Below are 19,256 nucleotides of genomic sequence, written 5' to 3'. Positions count from 1 at the left end.
CTAGGCTTCGGAAACCAGGTTAAGGAGTATGGCCATTGTCCAACGGCAATGGGAAGCCACAAGAGGATTTAATCAGAATGACGTGATCAGATCTGTGCTTCAGGAAGATCACTCTACAGTGTGGCTAATGGACTAAAGGACAGAAGGCGAGACTGGTAGCAGAGGGACCAATTAGGAGGCCGAATTGTATTCTGGTCCTGGTAGTATCGGAAAAGATAAGGTATCTTAGTTCCTGAGATAGAGGCATGCAGAGTGGTCTGCCAATTATGGGGAATGAAGCACTGGAAAGAGTCAAGGTCACCCCTTTCCCCAGCTTTCTTCCTTGAGCAGAAATATGAGAAATCCGCAATAGGAAGATAGGAAGAAACTCTTCTCTTGTTGGAATACTAAAACTTGGAGGTATATGTCTTAGGAAGTAGGAAGCCCTTAAAATTATGGAAGTATAATAATACAAATAGTTCAGAACCTTTTTTCTACTTCAGATGAAGGATGTATTTTCTAACTGTAAAGGCCTCCATGGCACCAGCTGCTTTTCAATCTTCATTTGGGAGCAGAAGTTTATAGCCTCAGATAATTGAATGCCTCCTTTTTATGTTGGTTCATGACAATGTGAGGCTGTCACTGCTAAAAGCCATGCAGTTTCTCCCTGAATAAATGAAAATTTTGTGCATATTTGCATTTGTTCATGTTGTTATGTTCCTAGAAGGAGCTCAGGGACACCTGCTTATATCCTGATCGATGACCAAAGTTTATTCCACCCCTAAGTGTGAATTACATATACAGCTGCTGGAAATGTCAGCAAAGTCACATAAAAAGGACTCTAATTCACTGCTGTTCTGCTATTAAATAATCAGTGGCCATGTCACATTGAATTGGATGTAAAATTGCCTGTGGCTGTTATCCCTCTGGGAGATGCATTAAAATGCCCCTCTCTTTACCCATTAAAATCAAGTGGGCAGGGTAGATACATTATAGTTACAGGTGGCTGAGCCAATTGAATGAAGTCACTTTTTTCAAGTAAGCAGCTTTCCTGTTTGTCTGTTCTGCTCTAATTCTTGATAACCTGGCTGATTATCATTAAATCTGGTGTCACTCCTAACGAAGAGCCAGACGTTGCTTAGGTTAGATTTATGGATCAAGCCTCCATCTGAAAGCCACATGATGGCCAATATTTTAAAATTTTCTTTTTATAGGAATCTCATCCATATAAGGAAAATGCCTTCTTTCTATAGATGTTTTATTAGAAGTTGCTGAAATACAAATTACCTCTTTATAAAATTGGCATCTTCTAATAAACAAAAGATAAAACTCTTACCAGAAAGTTACCATGGTCTGTCAACATAGCACATTTGCCAGAGGGAAGGAGGGAAGGAAGGAAAAGTGAGAAAAAGAGGAAAGTGTGTGTGTGTGTGTGTGTGTGTGTGTGTGTGTGTGTGTCAGAGACAGAGACAGAGACAGAGACAGAGAGACAGAGAGAAGTACATTTTGTGGAATCAGACACTGAGGGAGGGGTTGGCTACAGGAGCCACTGTTAATTATTCTGTACGTGGTTATTAAACCTAATCACTTCCAGCACAGTTGGGGACCTCCTAACAATCTTAATACTATTACTAATAAAAAGAACATTCCATCCCAACCAAAACCACTATGAAGAAATGCTTCTGCTTAACAGAGATATTTCCATACAATCATCAGTGGCAGGGTTGACACCAAAATCTGCTATTATTTCAGCTAGTAGGAAACCTCTATGAGGTAAGTACTTTCTCTCTTCCCTGTCACTTAAGTGATAATTTGCTAGAATAAGCATATGTAATTGTACTTCTTTCGCTGCAGGAAGGGGGATTTAGAAGGGAAGGGACTGTGGTGAGTATAAAGGATGGAAAGAAGATGGGAGTCTGTTTTTCTTCTAGGCAGTGGCATCAGAAGGACTTGAGTTTAGACCCAGGATATGTTTTCTTTCTTCAGAAGGTCATTTAATGTCTTTGGGGTATACTCCCCTCTTCTATAAAGTAGGCTATATGAATATATTTCTCATGAATATGTTTCTCATTGTAAGGATTGAATGTATGTAAATTGCCAGTCACATGAAAGGGGCTCAGTAAGTGCTACTTCTCTCAGTGACGGTGGCTCTTCCAGTGCCTCCCTCCTCCAAAGACCCCATCACCCCAGTGATAAAACCATATAAGCAGAAATAGCAAAATCACATAGTAACATAGACAACAAACTAGGAGACGCAAGAGTTGAGCCATGAATGTACTACACTGCCTTCTTTCCCCCAGTGGGTTCAAAGCACGTTTCCGTATGTTAACTTGCGTTCCTCATCTTAGAATATTGACACTATGGTTCCCAGCTTTATGTTTATAATGATAACATTTCAGGTCAGCAGGACAATTTGAATTTCTAATATTAGGCACTTGGGTGCATTATCTATTATTACCTTATTGTCTATTAATAAGCCCCTTTAGGTGAAAGATGTAGATATCACATAAAGATACTAAATTATACTATATTTGCAGAACTCAAAATGGAAGTTCAAGGTTAAAATCTGCTGTAATATTCTGTGAGTCCACACAAACTGTGGATCTGTAATTTGAGGACCCTGAATATCCTTTCTGATGCTCTATAGTCATCTATATAAGCCACCAGTTTGGTTCAGTTTCTTGGAAATACATTTTCTTCTGATTTGATTGCATTCAGTTTTCATTTCAGTCCTAACATGCTGTAGACAACAAACAAAGTTGCACTCCTGTAAATAAGTAAAAAGTATAGAACCGAGTCCCAAATAGTGCGATTCCAGAGGAGTGCAAGATGTTTCCTTGCTGACAGGAGACACATGACTTAGAACTGTGTCTTCATTTGAATACTAAAGAAAAATAAAAGGCTTCTTTTTAAAAAAAATTTTTATGTTTATTTATTTTTAAGAGGGAGAGAGAGACAGAGAGCAAGCAGGGGAGGGGCAGAGAGAGAGGGAGACACAGAATCTGAATCAGGGCCCAGGTTCTGAGCTGTCAGCACAGAGCCTGACATGGGGCTCGAACTCACCATCTGTGAGATCATGGCCTGAGCTGAAGTCAGATGCTTAACCAACTGAGCCACCCAGGCACCCCAATAAAAGGCTTCTTTAAGAGAGAGAGAAAGAAACACAATTCCTAACTAGAACCTTGAGAACACCTCAAGATAGGCAAAGTCATTTACCGCTCAGTGTTTTTGAGACCTGAAGATTTCACTTTAATGAGACTGTCCAAGCCTTCACTGTTCAAAAGAGAAAAAAATAAATAAATTCAGATTAGTGATAGGTTTTGGTTGTGCTGGGTCAATAAAGCCACATTATAAATCCACTGTACCCAGGGGCAACAGACAGATGAAAACATGAAATGACTATTTTATTTGATTACCTCTGACTGCTTCTGGTCACTGCAGGACTCACTTTGATGAGGTTATCCAGATCCTGGTTTCTTTAAATAGAAAAATAAAAGGAGAGAAGGTTAATGGTAAAGTTCTTTTGGCAGGAGCATTAAGGTTATAAATCTGCTTGACATAATAATAAACCAAAATATTCTTCCTGCCCAAAGCACAAAAATTAATATAGTTCTATTACCTTCGGTTGTTGGTGAGAGTTTCAGGACTCACTCTGATGAGCTTATCAAGATCTCGATTTCTTTAAGTGAAAAAAAAAAAAATTAAAGCAGCTTGGGTTAGAGGTAATGCGGGTTCAAGTTGGTTGGAATTAGAAGAAAGGATTAGCCGTCTTATCATTTAGTATGAGACATACTGGTTTGGCATAGAACAGCCTTGAGATAAGTTTTCTAGCTAATTTGGGGGGACAGTCTATGCTGGATTTGAAGAGAAGTTGCTCTGACTTTACATACTTCATAGCCAGAGCACAGCTGGCTGGTGTTCACAGCAAACATCTGGGATTAACAACTTTCCACTCTGCAGTGTTTTAACGTTATGAAGATACAAGCTGATTTTAATGTCCTTGTCCTTGTTAGTTTTTAAATCATATTCACCAACTGAAGATATTTTTTAAAATAAGCTCCAAAATTGGGATTATACTTAGCATAAGACTTGGCAAGGAGCGTTCTAGCAATCCTTCAAAACCATGACATTTCTTTCCTTTACAATGACTAAAAAGCTGAAATGAACTCAGCTGTTCATGGTCAAATTAGTTACATGCTCTGAAGACTGTCCGCTTCCTATCTTAAGCCACACCAGTTTGTTTCCTCAGTCAAGAACAGTATTTCTTCCCACATAGTTTGCTGCCATTCACTGCCTTCGTGTCATACCTTGTTTTAAGGGCTGGCAGGTGGTGATTTTTCAGTTGTTCCTGTAAACTCCTTTTTAATATTTATTGAGAGAAATGTGTCAGCCTGTAATAGCAAGAAATCATAGGACTGGGGTGCCTGGATGACTCAGTCACTTAAGCGTCCAACTTTTCATTTCAGCTCGGGTCATGATTTCACAGTCTGCGGGTTCGAACTCCATGTCAGGCTCAGCGCTGACAGTGGACACAGCCTGCTTGAGATTCTCTGTCCCCCTCTCTGTCTGCCCCTCCCCCACTCATGAGCACGTGTGTTCTCTCTCTCTCTCAAAAATAAATAAACATTAAAAAAAAATAGAAATCACAGGACTGAGAATGCCTGCTTCCAGTACCATCTTGGACAGCAACTTGCCTGTCTACCCTTCCCTCCAAACAGTCCTTTCTCCTTATATAAAAATAAGAGACATTTTACTTGTCAAAAATATTAAAACTATGTTGAGAGCTGAAGGGAGCCATTTAGAACTTCATCACTGAAAAGTTCTGAGAAAAAGTCTGCATTTCCCTCCCCCAAACCTAATATTTCCATTGAATGTGTTTCCCAGCCCCTGGCTTCCATCATTGTTCTCAGATTTCCACGGTAGACAGAAAGCTGCTAACTGAATTTTCACTGTTTTGAATTATCTTCAGGAATAGTATTCGCAATTAACGATAACCAATTGGTTTCTACAAATACTATTAAAGGAAGGATTATCCTATAAGAGCTATCCAAAATATAATTTCCTTGTATAAATTGATTGCAAGATTAGGGGTGCCTGGGTGGCTCAGTCGGTTGCGCATCCGACTTCAGCTCAGGTCACCATCTCACGGTCCGTGAGTTCGAGCCCCGCATCGGGCTCTGAGCTGATGGCTCAGAGCCTGGAGCCTGCTTCCGATTCTGCGTCTCCCTCTCTCTCTGCCCCTCCCCCGTTCATGCTCTGTCTCTGTCTCAAAAATAAATAAACGTTAAAAAAAAAATTTAAAAAAAAATTGATTGCAAGATTAATATAAAGCTCAACTGTGCCTAAAAGACAATGATCTCTAAAGTGAGATTATTTTACACCTTAAAGTATTGTAACACTGTATGTTAACTGTACAGGAATTAAAAAAAATTTTAAATAAAATAAAGTGAGGTTAATTTCATATATTAGAATAAAAAATACAAAGAATAAGACTTTGTAGAGAAGATAATGTGTTCAAAGGCCATAATATTTTTTAGTGTAACTACATACAACATTCATGTGCCAACATGATTAAACTGCACACACAACCATGGGAACTTTCATTTTCACTCTTCTGATGAGCACAGAAAATGTCATTTATGCAACAACCTGGAAAAGTGATATTCAAATTACTGTTTCATAAAGCGCATTAAGAAATACATTTTAGGGGCGCCTGGGTGGCGCAGTCGGTTAAGCATCCGACTTCAGCCAGGTCACGATCTCGCGGTCCGTGAGTTCGAGCCCCGCGTCGGGCTCTGGGCTGATGGCTCAGAGCCTGGAGCCTGTTTCCGAGTCTGTGTCGCCCTCTCTCTCTGCCCCTCCCCCGTTCATGCTCTGTCTCTCTCTGTCCCAAAAATAAAATAAACGTTGAAAAAAAATTAAAAAAAAAAAAAAGAAATACATTTTAGGGGCGCCTGGGTGACTCAGTCAGTTAAGCATCCAACACTTGATTTTGGCTCAGGTCATGATCTCAAGGTTCGTGAGATTGAGCCCCTGCTATTAGCACAGAGCCTGCTTGAGAGTCTCTCTCTCCTACTCTCTCTGCCCCTTACCCGCTCACACTTGCAGGCATTTGTGCTCTCTCTCTCAAAATAAATAAATAAACTTAAAAAAAAGAAATAAGGTTTACATCACAACTCAATATTCTCTTCAGATAGAGATATGCACACTCACACACACACACATGAGCAAACACAAATTTCATTAAATAATACCCTTACTACATAATAACTCTCATGTTTTCCACTCTATTTAATTAATTTTATTTAATTGAGGGAAAGTGCTGATTGCTACTTGCTGTATTAATTACAAGACCCGTTGGTGGGTTTTGACCCATAGTTTGAGAAATCCTGGCTTAGAAAATATATAATTATATGTTATGTTCTACCACTACTGAAAAGACAACAGTGTTTTAACAAAACGAGGATCTCAGTATCAGTTCTGAATTGCCTTGATTGATAGCATCACGCAATTTATCTCAATGACTTGAAAATAACAAATATATAGACCCCTTTTTCAGGCCTTGGGTCCCTGAAAATGCAGAAATCTTATATCTAAACTTTATCCGGGAAAAATGTAACATTCTTTCTGTAACAAGTTTCTGCTTTCATTTGTTTTGCTTTAAGGATATAACAAAGGGATATGTTAGAATATTTATCTATCACTGATTCCGTGTAGTTTAAGAGCTGCAAAGTGTTTTGCAGCCATTTGCACGTTTGTGCCATTGTCACCTATGAAATAATATTTCAAGTGACCCTGTAGAGCAGTAAAAGACACCTTCTGGCTGTCCCATGGCAAGAGCAACAATCCTAGCTTTATAAACCTCCACTATTTCTGGAGGTGTTTAATTAACTTTCATTTCTTTTAAGATCAAAGTTGGTGTGCTGAGAGCCCCCAGGAGTTGGGCTGGGAGTCAGAAGAACTCACGGAGACTATGAGATTTTTGCTCCTGGCCTCAGTATTCTCATCTGTAAAATGAGGAGACTGGAACATCTCTAAGACTCTGCCCATCTCCAACGTCTTCTACTCCTAGGAAACTATGGATATGGGCTTGACTGCCTGTCATGTTTATTAAATTAGCTATTCAGTGCTTCTTTTCCCTTTTAAATGCAATGTACTGACAATGCATTCTATATTCAGCAAGCAGTACATGAGTGTTCCAAAATGTAATATATTAAATTGACAACCTATTCTTCTCTTGGAGTAACATCTCTGTGCCCTCCAGTACATAATTAGCTTTAATCTATGATAATTGCCTGCTGTTAATAAGACTGAGTATGTCTACTGAATTCTCTTTTTGGCATCCATGGCCTATAATTATACCTAATGTGCAACTAATGATACCTAGTTGTAAGCTTCAAACCCAATAGGTTCTTCATAATTATTCATTCCCTAACAGATCACAAAACTATCAGTCTTCCACTAGTTTTCTCCGTGACCCTGGTCAGATCACTTAACCTTTGTCTGTTTCCTCTTCTGGAAATTGAATAGGTTTGACTGAAACAGGGGTTTTCAAAATTGTTCAGACTAACAGGGCTGGGAGTTCTCTGGGATTCCTTCCTTGATCTCTAAAATTTTGCAGTTTTTATATGTAACAACTAAACTCAAAAAGGGAAATCAATATAGGTATATAGTGTGCAAGAGTTTAAAAATCTTCATATACCCAGAGACAAAAAGCGAATTTATTATCTTACAGACACTGCCTAAAGAAATACCAAATTTTATGTCCACAACTTTGCTGGGAGCATCAAACCATCGAAGAAACAATAAACCTCATAAAATTTCCACCGACTACCAGAAAATGCTCTATGAAATGAAGTAAAGGTAATGCTGCTACTACATCTAATAAAGTGTTCTAGGTGTTTTTAGGAATTAACTATTATTAACAAATTGTCATCAGTTCAAGAGACAAAGGTGTTAACATCAATATCATAAAGGAAAAAACAACAAATTAGCACATAGACCAGCTATGTTCTCACAATCAGTCTCTTCAACTGCTTCATTTGAGGTGGAAAGAAGTAAAGACACCAGCATATTATTTTCTTCAGCTACCTCTCTTTCTTGCTAGGAACAAATAGATATTTATTTCCAGGAATATATCAAAATCATGATGGTTTTTCAAGACCTATATTCAGTTTGCCCACAGAATGACTACAAATTATTTACATTTGTATTGTGTTTTAAGAGGAAAAACAAAACACAATAAAACAAAACAAATTAACATCTTTCTCTTACCCGGCCATGTTTTTGACAGCTTTGGGGCCTACATTAATAAGTTCATCAAGACTTGCTTTACTGCTAAAACAAAATGAAATAAAAGGTCAAATTCAGCTGGAAACCAGCAAATTTTATGACTGACATTTTTTCTTTTGACACATGTAAATCATACAATGGGATCCTAGATAAAAGTAACAAGTTTACTGAGTTTCTACTTCCCAAAGTTTTTAAAATCCTCAAAACAACCCACTGAGGTAGATATCACCATCTTCCCTTTACAAATAAAGAAACCGAGCTTCCTGGAAGGTAGGGCACTCTTTGGGGGCAGGTAGGAAGAAGTGATTAAGAATGAACCAGGTTTGAAACCATAGCAACTGGACCCCAAACCTCACGCTCCTTCCCACTATCATCCTTTCTCTCTGTCCACAGTAACTGCTTACATCTCCACCATGCTCTTCACCAACATCATCGCAGTAATCCTGAGAGGGAACTTGGACTTATTCTGGTATGCATTTCTTGACTTTTGACCCCATATACAATGAGTCTTAACTCCCCAAGAAGACAAATATATTCAATGTCATCCAAAAATATTCTAGTATAAGAATAGTATAGGAATGTTATGCCACCAACTTTCTCGAGTCATTTAAAGATCAATCTTTGGGTTTGTGAAAGAGTAGAAAGCCAATGTTCTTTGTTTTATCTGGCTTTATGAATTTACAATTAATTTACTATGAATTTACAGTAATGATCTAGTTATGCTATTATTGTGTCAAAACGAATTTCTCAAATGGTAATTATAAAGAATTTGCTTCAATACTATAATAAAGTAAATTGAAACAATGAAAAAATCCAACACCACTACATATCAATAAATCAATTTGTTCTCATTTTTTTTCATGTCCTCTTTCAGAATGCCTTTAGCCAAAGGATTAATCTTATTTTTTGGCAGAAATTGGAGACTTGCTCAAAAGTCTCAGTAATCTTGGTAAAACCTACCTTGTGTATGCTGAGGGAATGAGTTTGGATCCTAAAAAAATGTTGCAAGTTGCAATAGGTGGTAAAATCAACTAAAATCAATAATAATGTGGACATTTTTTTCAACTTGAATATTAAATTAAATAATTGTTGCCAATTTAAAACTTCATCATTACTTGAATTCTTTTTTTTTTAATTTTTTTTTAACATTTATTTATTTTTGGGACAGAGAGGGACAGAGCATGAACAGGGGAGGGGCAGAGAGAGAGGGAGACACAGAATCGGAAACAGGCTCCAGGCTCCGAGCCATCAGCCCAGAGCCTGACGCGGGGCTTGAACTCACGGACCGTGAGACCATGACCTGAGCTGAAGTCGGACGCTTAACCGACTGAGCCACCCAGGTGCCCCATTACTTGAATTCTTTTTAGCCCTATGTAAAAGCAGGTGGCTATGAATTCATTTCTTACACAATTATGTACATATGAGAATTTAATTTAGTTTTATTCTTGTTTCTTTCAAGACAACCCCAAATTTAAATTACTCTTGAGCTTTTGACTTTCCACATTATATTTTGTAGCAGAATTAGCATTTAGGATGTTTTGGGAGGTTGTAACAAACAAAAGAAAAATATAAACATATAAGATTTATCATTTCCATGTGTTCCCCATTTCCATCCCCTCTAAAACAACAAAAACAAAAGCAAGCAAGCAAAACAACATAACCTAGGACTTTTAAAAAACAGTTACTTCCTGATTTAAGGTATGCAGGTAATATATATAACGTGAATCTGTAACATTGAAGCTACTCTAAGATATTAATTAAATCACTTCAGAATTGCACTTCATGTAGTGCTAAATCAGAACAAGCAAGACTTCAGATTACATAAATTGCTTTTATTCTAAACACTCAAATGAATAATCATAGCTCTAAAGACACATTATTATAACAATGGGCTTTCATACCAACATTAACACCAAAAGCCTAAACAAGAAGGTTAATGTGGTATACCTTATTATTGTACAATATGCTATATACCCTGAAGAGAAAAAAAGGCCAGAAATGTTTGTATCATTTAATTAATCTTTCCAATTAACTCATAAACTAATTTAATCACACACAGGCCCTTTCATGTAAATGATTGCAACGTATTATGTGGAACTGTTATACTGAAATAGAATTATGTTGAAATCCCAAGCACAATCGCATACTGATAAGAGACATTATAAGAAATTCTCTATCCTCCATTAAAGCTCACGGCCTGGGAGCCCTGAGCAAGGACCTGAACACCAGGTTTCTAACACAGCTGTTGATTTTTGGTCCCATCACTGGCTGTCTCCATGATGGGACAATGAGTTTTATTACATTTTTTTAAGTTAAACAGAAAAACACAGAGGTATAGAAGAGTTCCATGAACCTCACCTTTGGTTAGTTCTGTTTGTTTCAGGAGCCACTTTGATGAGACTGTCAAGACTGTGGCCCCTTTAAAACATGGAAGAAGTGATCAGATCAGTGGTTGATTTATAACATGTGGTTGCAAATATTTGTTAAAACTGAGAACCATTTTATATTGTAAAAATATTTTATTGTAAAATATTTATAAATATAGAGTTCATCTCAAAGGATTGGAATTTTCAATCCTATGAATATACATATTTGGACATAACTACAGCTGCATAGAAGTAATAAAAAATAATCAATGGTTTTAGAAAATTCATGATATGCCAGGCACTGTTCAAGTGATTCACAGGATTTATATAATTTTTTTTTTTATAATTTTTTTTTCAACGTTTATTTATTTTTGGGACAGAGAGAGACAGAGCATGAACGGGGGAGGGGCAGAGAGAGAGGGAGACACAGAATCGGAAACAGGCTCCAGGCTCTGAGCCATCAGCCCAGAGCCTGACGCGGGGCTCGAACTCACGGACCGCGAGATCGTGACCTGGCTGAAGTCGGACGTTTAACCAACTGCGCCACCCAGGCGCCCCAGGATTTATATAATTTAATCAATCATCCAATATAGGAAGTATTATCCCATGTTCACAAAGGGAAAAACTGAGACACAGACACAGAAAGATTAAGTGAAAGTGACTGGAACTTAGTAATTGAATTAGCATTGGAGTGACGAGACAGCACCTGGTCCAATTTCCTTACTGTGAGGACAAGAAAACTGAAGCCCAAATAGAAGTGACCAACTACATTTCACACTGTTAGTGAGGGCAGAGCCAGACCTAGATCCAAATCTATAGTCTCCCATTTAGTTCTCTTTCACCTCTTCTATGCCATCCTCTGCTTAAGAAAAATATACAAATTGAGACGCCTGGGTAGCTAAGTCACTTAAGCATCCAACTCTTGATTTCGGCTCAGTTCATGTTCTCACAGTGGGTCGTGAGATTGAGCCCCACGTCAGGCTCTGCGCTGGCAGCTTGGAGCCTGCTTGGAATGCTCTCTTTCCCTCTCTCCCTGCCCCTCCCCCATTCATGTGCACGCACACACACATGTTCTCTCTCTCAAAATAAATAAACTGTAAAAAAAAGAAAAGAAAAATAAACAAAACAATAAAGTGTCTTGTCCATTCTTGGAAATCAACTGTGCATCTAACTAATCAAAGTTACCTCCATTATATTAAAACTTAGTTAACCATTTTATTATTTTTTTTAATATATGAAATTTATTGTCAAATTGGTTTCCATACAACACCCAGTGCTCATCCCAAAAGATGCCCTCTTCAATGCCTATCACCTACCCTTCTCTCTCTCCCACTCCACCCCCCCCCCCCCATCAACCCTCAGTTTGTTCTCAGTTTTTAAGAGTCTCTCATGCTTTGGCTCTCTCCCACTCTAACCTCATTTTTTTTTTCTTCCCCTCCCCCATGGGTTTCTGTTAAGTTTCTCAGGATCCATATAAGATGAAAACGTATGGTATCTGTCTGTCTCTGTATGGCTTATTTCACTTAACATCACACCCTCCAGTTCCATCCACGTTGCTACAAAGGGCCATATTTCATTCTTTCTCATTGCCACGTAGTACTCCACTGTGTATATAAACCACAATTTCTTTATCCATTAATCAGTTGATGGACATTTAGGCTTTTTCCACAATTTGGCTATTGTTGAGAGTGATAAACATTGGGGTACAAGTGCCCCTATGCATCAGCACTCCTGTATCCCTTGGGTAAATTCCTAGCAGTGCTATTGCTGGGTCACAGAGTGGGTCTATTTTTAATTTTTGAGGAACCTCCACACTGTTTTCCAGAGTGGCTGCACCAGTTTGCATTCCCACCAATAGTGCAAGAGGATTCCCATTTCTCCACATCCTCGCCAGCATCTGTAGTCTCTGGATTTGCTCATTTTGGCCACTCTGACTGGCGTGAGGTGATATCTGAGTGTGGTTTTGATTTGTATTTCCCTGATGAGGAGCGACGTTGAGGATCTTTTCATGTGCCTGTTGGCCATCCGGATGTCTTCTTTAGAGAAGTGTCTATTCATGTTTTCTGCCCATTTCTTCACTGGATTATTTGTTTTTCGGGTGTGGAGTTTGGTGAGCTCTCTATAGATTTTGGATACTAGCCCTTTGTCCAATATGTCATTTGCAAATATCTTTTCCCATTCCATTCGTTGCCTTTTAGTTTTGTTGGTTGTTTCCTTTGCTGTGCAGAAGCTTTTTATCTTCATAAGGTCTCAGTAATTCACTTTTGCTTTTAATTCCCTTGCCTTTGGGGATGTGTCAAGTAAGAGATTGCTACGGCTGAGGTCAGAGAGGTCTTTTCCTGCTTTCTCTTCTAGTGTTTTGATGGTTTCCTGTCTCACATTCAGGTCCTTTATCCATTTTGAGTTTATTTTTGTGAATGGTGTAAGAAAGTGGTCTAGTTTCATTCTTCTGCATATTGCTGTCCAGTTCTCCCAGCACCATTTGTTAAAGAGACTTTTTTCCATTGGATATTCTTTCCTGCTTTGTCAAAGATGAGTTGGCCATACTTTTGTGGGTCTAGTTCTGGGGTTTCTATTCTATTCCATTGGTCTATGTGTCTGTTTTGGTGCCAATACCATGCTGTCTTGATGATGACAGCTTTGTAGTAGAGGCTAAAGTCTGGGATTGTGATGCCTCCTGCTTTGGTCTTCTTCAAAATTACTTTGGCTATTCGGGGCCTTTTGTGGTTCCATATGAATTTTAGGATTGCTTGTTCTAGCTTCAAGAAGAATGCTGGTGCAATTTTGATTGGGATTGCATTGACTGTGTAGATAGCTTTGGGTAGTATTGATATTTTAACAATATTTATTCTTCCAACCCATGAGCATGGAATGTTTTTCCATTTCTTTATATCTTCTTCAGTTTCCTTCATAAGCTTTCTATAGTTTTCAGCATACAGATCTTTTACATCTTTGGTTAGATTTATTCCTAGGTATTTTATGCTTCTTGGTGCAGTTGTGCATGGGATCAGTTTCTTTATTTGTCTTTCTGTTGCTTCATTATTAGTATCTAAGAATGCAGCGGATTTCTGTACATTGATTTTGTATCCTGCGACTTTGCTGAATTCATGTATCAGTTCTAGCAGACTTTTGGTGGAGTCTATCGGGTTTTCCATATATAATATGTTATCTGCAAAAAGTGAAAGCTTTGCAAAATTTGCCAATTTTGATGCCTTTGATTTCCTTTTGTTGTCTGATTGCTGATGCTAGCACTTCCAACACTATGCTAAACAACAGCAGTGAGAGTGGACATCCCCATCGTGTTCCTGATCTCAGAGGGAAAGCTCTCAGTTTTTCCCCATTGAGGATGGTATTAGCTGTGGGCTTTTCATAAATGGGTTTTATGATGTTTAAGTATGTTCCTTCTATCCCGACTTTCTCAAGGGTTTTTATTAAGAAAGATGCTGAATTTTGTCAAATGCTTTTTCTGCATCGATTGACAGGATCATATGGTTCTTATCTTTTCTTTTACTAATGTGATGTATCACGTTGATTGATTTGTGAATGTTGAACCAGCCCTGCATCCCAGGAATGAATCCCACTTGATCATGGTGAATAATTCTTTTTATATGCTGTTGAATTCGATTTGTTAGTATATTGTTGAGAATTTTTGCATCCATATTCATCAGGGATATTGGCCTGTAGTTCTCTTTTTTTACTGGGTCTCTGTCTGGTTTAGGAATCAAAGTAATACTGGCTTCATAGAATGAGTCTGGAAGTTTTCCTTCCCTTTCTATTTCTTGGAATAGCTTGAGAAGGATAGGTATTATCTCTGCTTTAAATGTCCGGTAGAATTCCCCAGGGAAGCCATCTGGTCCTGGACTCTTATTTGTTGGGAGATTTTTGATAACTGATTCAATTTCTTTGCTGGTTATGGGTCTGTTCAAGCTTTCTATTTCCTCCTGTTTAAGTTTTGGAAGGGTGTGGGTGTTTGGGAATTTGTCCATTTCTTCCAGGTTGTCCAGTTTGTTGGTATATAATTTTTCATAGTATTCCCTGATCATTGCTTGTATTTCTAAGGGATTGCTTGTAATAATTCCATTTTCATTCATGATTTTATCTATTTGGGTCATCTCCCTTTTCTTTTTGAGAAGCCTGGCTGGAGGTTTATCAATTTTGTTTATTTTTTCAAAAAACCAACTCTTGGTTTCATTGATCTGCTCTACAGTTTTTTTTTTAGATTCTATATTGTTTATTTCTGCTCTGATCTTTATTATTTCTCTTCTTCTGCTGTATTTAGGGTGTCTTTGCTGCTCTGCTTCTATTTCCTTTAGGTGTGCTGTTAGATTTTGTATTTGGGATTTTTCTTGTTTCTGGCGATAGGCCTGGATTGCAATGTATTTTCCTCTCAGGACTGCCTTTGCTGCATCCCAAAGCATTTGGATTGTTGTATTTTCATTTTCATTTGTTTCCATATATTTTTAAATTTCTTCTCTAATTGCCTGGTTGACCCACTCATTCTTTAGTAGGGTGTTTTTTAACCTCCATGCTTTTGGAGGTTTTCCAGACTTTTTCCTGTGGTTGATTTCAAGCTTCATAGCATTGTGGTCCGAAAATATGCATGGTATGATCTCAATTCTTGTATACTTATGAAGGGCTGTTTTGTGACCCAGTATGTGATCTATCTTGGAGAATGTTCCATGTGCACTCGAGAAGAAAGTATCTTCTTTTGCTTTGGGATGCAGAGTTCTAAATATATCTGTCAAGTCCATCTGATCCAATGTATCATTCAGGGCCCTTGTTTCTTTATTGACCATGTGTCTAGATGATCTTTCCATTGTTGTAAGTGGGGTATTAAAGTTCCCTGCAATTACCACATTCTTGTCAATAAGGTTGCTTATGTTTGTAAGTAATTGTTTTATATATTTGGGGACTCCCGTATTCGGCACATAGACATTTATTTAGTTCTTCTTGATGGATAGACCCTGTAATTATTATATAATGCCCTTCTTTATCTCTTGTTACAGCCTTTAATTTAAAGTCTAGTTTGTCTGATATGGGGCGCCTGGGTGGCGCAGTCGGTTAAGCGTCCAACTTCAGCCAGGTCACGATCTCTCAGTCCGTGAGTTCGAGCCCCGCGTCGGGCTCTGGGCTGATGGCTCAGAACCTGGAGCCTGTTTCCGATTCTGTGTCTCCCTCTCTCTCTGCCCCTCCCCCGTTCATGCTCTGTCTCTCTCTGTCCCAAAAATAAATAAACGTTGAAAAAAAAATTAAAAAAAAAATAAAGTCTAGTTTGTCTGATATAAGTATGGCTACTCCAGCTCTCTTTTGACTTCCAGTAGCATGATAAATAGTTCTCCATCCCCTCATTTTCAATCTGAAGGTGCCCTCAGGTCTAAAATGAGTCTCTTGTAGACAGCAAATAGATGGATCTTGTTTTTTTTTATCCATTCTGATACCCTATGTCTTTTGGTTGGTGCATTTAGTCCATTTACATTCAGAGTTATTATAGAAAGATATGGGTTTAGAGTCATTGTGATGTCTGTAGGTTTCATGCTTGTAGCAATGTCTCTGGTACTTTGTCTCACAGAATCCCCCTTAGGATCTCTTGTAGGGCTGGTTTAGTGGTGATGAATTCCTTTAGTTTTTGTGTGTTTGGGAAGACCTTTATCTCTCCTTCTATTCTAAATGACAGATTTGCTGGATAAAGGATTCTCGGCTGCATATTTTTTTCTGTTCAACACATTGAAGATTTCCTGCCATTCCTTTCTGGCCTGCCAAGTTTCAGTAGAGAGATCCTTCATGAGTTTTATCGGTCTCCCTTTATATGTTAGAGCACGTTTATCCCTAGCTGCTTTCAGAATTTTCTCTTTATCCTTGTATTTTGCCAGTTTCACCATGGTATGTTGTGCAGAAGATTGGTTCAGGTTACATCTGAAGGGAGTTCTCTGTGCCTCTTGGATTTCAATGCCTTTTTCCTTCCCCAGATCAGTAGAGTTCTCAGCTATTATTTCTTCACGTACACCTTCAGCACCTTTCCCTCTCTCTTCCTCTTCTGGAATACCAATTTTGCGTAGATTATTTCTCTTTAGTGCATCACTTAGTTCTCTAATTTTCCCCTCATACTCCTGGATTTTTTATCTTTTTCTCAGCTTCTTCTTTTTCCATAATTTTATCTTCTAGTTCACCTATTCTCTAGTTAACCATTTTAGACATGAGGTCAGGGAGGTCACATTCTTAAACTATCATTGACCTCAGTGTCAGTCTCTTAAAATATTAATTTAATTATGTTTTCAAGCATTGATATGTGTGAAACAAAAAAAAAGAAGCATATTAAAACTTACCCTTGCACACTTTTTCCTGTTCTCGGAACCACTTTGATGAGGTTATCAAGGTCTTTGGAACTTAAAAAAAAAAAGTGATAAGTAAAAATGGAATTAAATCAACTAAGCATTTATTTAAAAGATATATATGCTCAAGATGAATTTTTCTATTAAGTTTTAAGAGAAATCAATACCAGTCTATGTCCTTAATTTTAAAAAGTACAATTTTGACTTCCATATAGATCATCGATATACTGGCTCAGATTCTTATTTACCCTCAAAATAAAACCATAATATCAGGGCAATATTGAGTTTTTAAAAAATCAATCAGGAACAATATAATGATTTGCAGAAACTTTCACACACCTCCCAAGTATTTAATCCAACACTGTAGTTGTTATTTAACTATATTTTGGTAATAATTTCCATTTTTGGTGCTTTCTTGCTTTAAAGGGATTTTATATCCATTATGTCATTTGATCCTTCAACAATCAAGTGACAAAGGTAGAACAGACATGACCCTCATTTTATGACTAAAGAAGCCTCAGCTCAGAGTGTTCAAGGGACTTGCTCAAAGGCACCCAGGTGGGAAGTAATGGATTTCAGACTTGCTGATTCCAATGCAAAGATTTTTCCACATAGCTTCTCTGATGAGGGCCACAAATTGATGCAGTCAGGGAAGGAAGAAAGATAAGACATAATCTTCACCCTGCATTACTTCTGTTTACTTCAGGCGTCACGTTGATGAGATTGTCAAGGCTCTGGCCCCTTTAAAACATTGAAGAAATGGTGAGGTTAGTGATAGATTAAAACCAAATGATGAAAACTATTTATTAAAACTCAGAAACTTTATTAACATTTACTGAGATCATGCCAAAGAATGGAATAATGTTAAAGTTGACTATGTAGGTATTTATACATCTCTGAGATTCAGTGAGACAATATTTTAATCTTGGCAACTTTAGGCCAGTCACAAATACTGCACTGGAACTCTGTCTCTATCGTGATTCGTTTAATGTCATGCTCCTAACCTTTGCCAGGTGAGCTAAACATTTTCTAATAGTCTATATATGCATCTCATGGAACATTCCAGAAGGCACATCCTCTTAATATCAACTTCCAATATGCTGTGGGAATTTAAAATTAACCTTGAAGAATCCATATTTTGAAAAATTGACATTTATTAGTAGGTTTTCTATTCACAAGACTGGATGAAGTTTAATATACCAGTTTGTTAAAGTCCGTGATATAGAACCTGGTATCTATCTGGCATTTATAAATATGTGTTAAAACTACAAATTTTGAGTAGTTGCATTGGCAACAAACAATAGAAAGATTAAAATCTATAGAGTTCTGAAATGTAAGATATATTTACTATAATAAAAAACCCCATGTAGTCATTAAAAACGTGTCAGTATTTTGTTGTTATCTTTTAATATTCTGTTTCTAATCTTAATGGAATTTTGCTTTTCTTATTGTTTCTGTTTTCCACATACGCAGCACAAGCCAATAGCCCTGTGACCTACAGAGGATGCCACATGGGTAAAGGACATCCTTAGAAGGTGCTTTTTAAAAATGTTTATTTATTTATTTCAAGAGAGAGAGAGAGAGAGAAAGAGGGAATATGACAGGAAGGGTAGAGAGAGGGAGAGAATCCCAAGCAGGGTCCATGCTGTCAGCACAGAGCCCGATGTGGGGCTCAATCCCACGAATTGTGAGATCATGACTTGAGTCAAAATCAAGAGTCGGGAGTTTAACCAACTGAGCCACCCAGGCTCCTCTAAAGAAGGTACTTTTATGCCCTGTTTCTCCATGCTCTGTGGCCCTACTAAGATTGTATCACAAAGTCTCTGAGGTTGCATCTATACAACATCACAGATACAGGTATTTTGAAGCAACTAGATGTTGACTTAAGATTTTACTTTTATCCAGATATCTGAGAATGTATATACCCAGGCTAAAAGCAGCAACAAGAAAAATGTGTGGACTTTTTTTCATGCAAAATGAAACAACCTGAAAGAACCAACTATTCTACCCCAGAACACCCCCTTGTTGATGTGTTTTTTTTTTTTTTTTACCTCTTGTTGATTTTTGCCTAAATGAAGTATGTGAGATTTAAATTCCAGAGCCAGAGAAAAAATATTCCAGGATTCTATTTTCACATTTGAGTACTCAAAAAAATAACACAACAGTAAGCATTACAACTGCTCCCTTGTAATACTTGTGTTGATTTTGGAGTTAGCTTTGATTATATTGCCAAGAACTTGATCTCTTTAAACATATTAAATAAAACATATATCAATGAGGGTTTATTTAA

At 37.7% G+C, this 19,256-nt stretch overlaps 1 protein-coding gene across 15 annotated transcripts in view; it reads right to left on the bottom strand.

The window, feature by feature from the left end:
* SCEL (sciellin) overlaps nt 1–19,256 on the bottom strand; it is a 175,696-nt gene that overhangs the window by 23,256 nt on the left and 133,184 nt on the right. For 6 of the 15 annotated variants that reach the window (XM_043581021.1, XM_043581090.1, XM_043581048.1 and 3 more), the window contains 7 exons: nt 17,648–17,707; nt 16,961–17,020; nt 10,630–10,689; nt 8,254–8,316; nt 3,599–3,658; nt 3,396–3,455; nt 3,196–3,252 (listed from right to left, as the gene is read on the bottom strand). In XM_043581021.1, coding sequence (XP_043436956.1) covers nt 3,196–3,252; nt 3,396–3,455; nt 3,599–3,658; nt 8,254–8,316; nt 10,630–10,689; nt 16,961–17,020; nt 17,648–17,707 — 420 coding nt within the window. The remainder of the gene's footprint in view (nt 1–3,195; nt 3,253–3,395; nt 3,456–3,598; nt 3,659–8,253; nt 8,317–10,629; nt 10,690–16,960; nt 17,021–17,647; nt 17,708–19,256) is intronic. The other 9 variants (XM_043581027.1, XM_043581080.1, XM_043581039.1 and 6 more) reach the window with 6 other exon arrangements.

Source organism: Prionailurus bengalensis, chromosome A1, assembly GCF_016509475.1.
Source record: "Prionailurus bengalensis isolate Pbe53 chromosome A1, Fcat_Pben_1.1_paternal_pri, whole genome shotgun sequence".
Taxonomy (NCBI): domain Eukaryota; kingdom Metazoa; phylum Chordata; class Mammalia; order Carnivora; family Felidae; genus Prionailurus; species Prionailurus bengalensis.
Note: the sequence above shows the minus strand (reverse complement) of the source record. Positions and strands in the feature narration are given on the sequence as shown.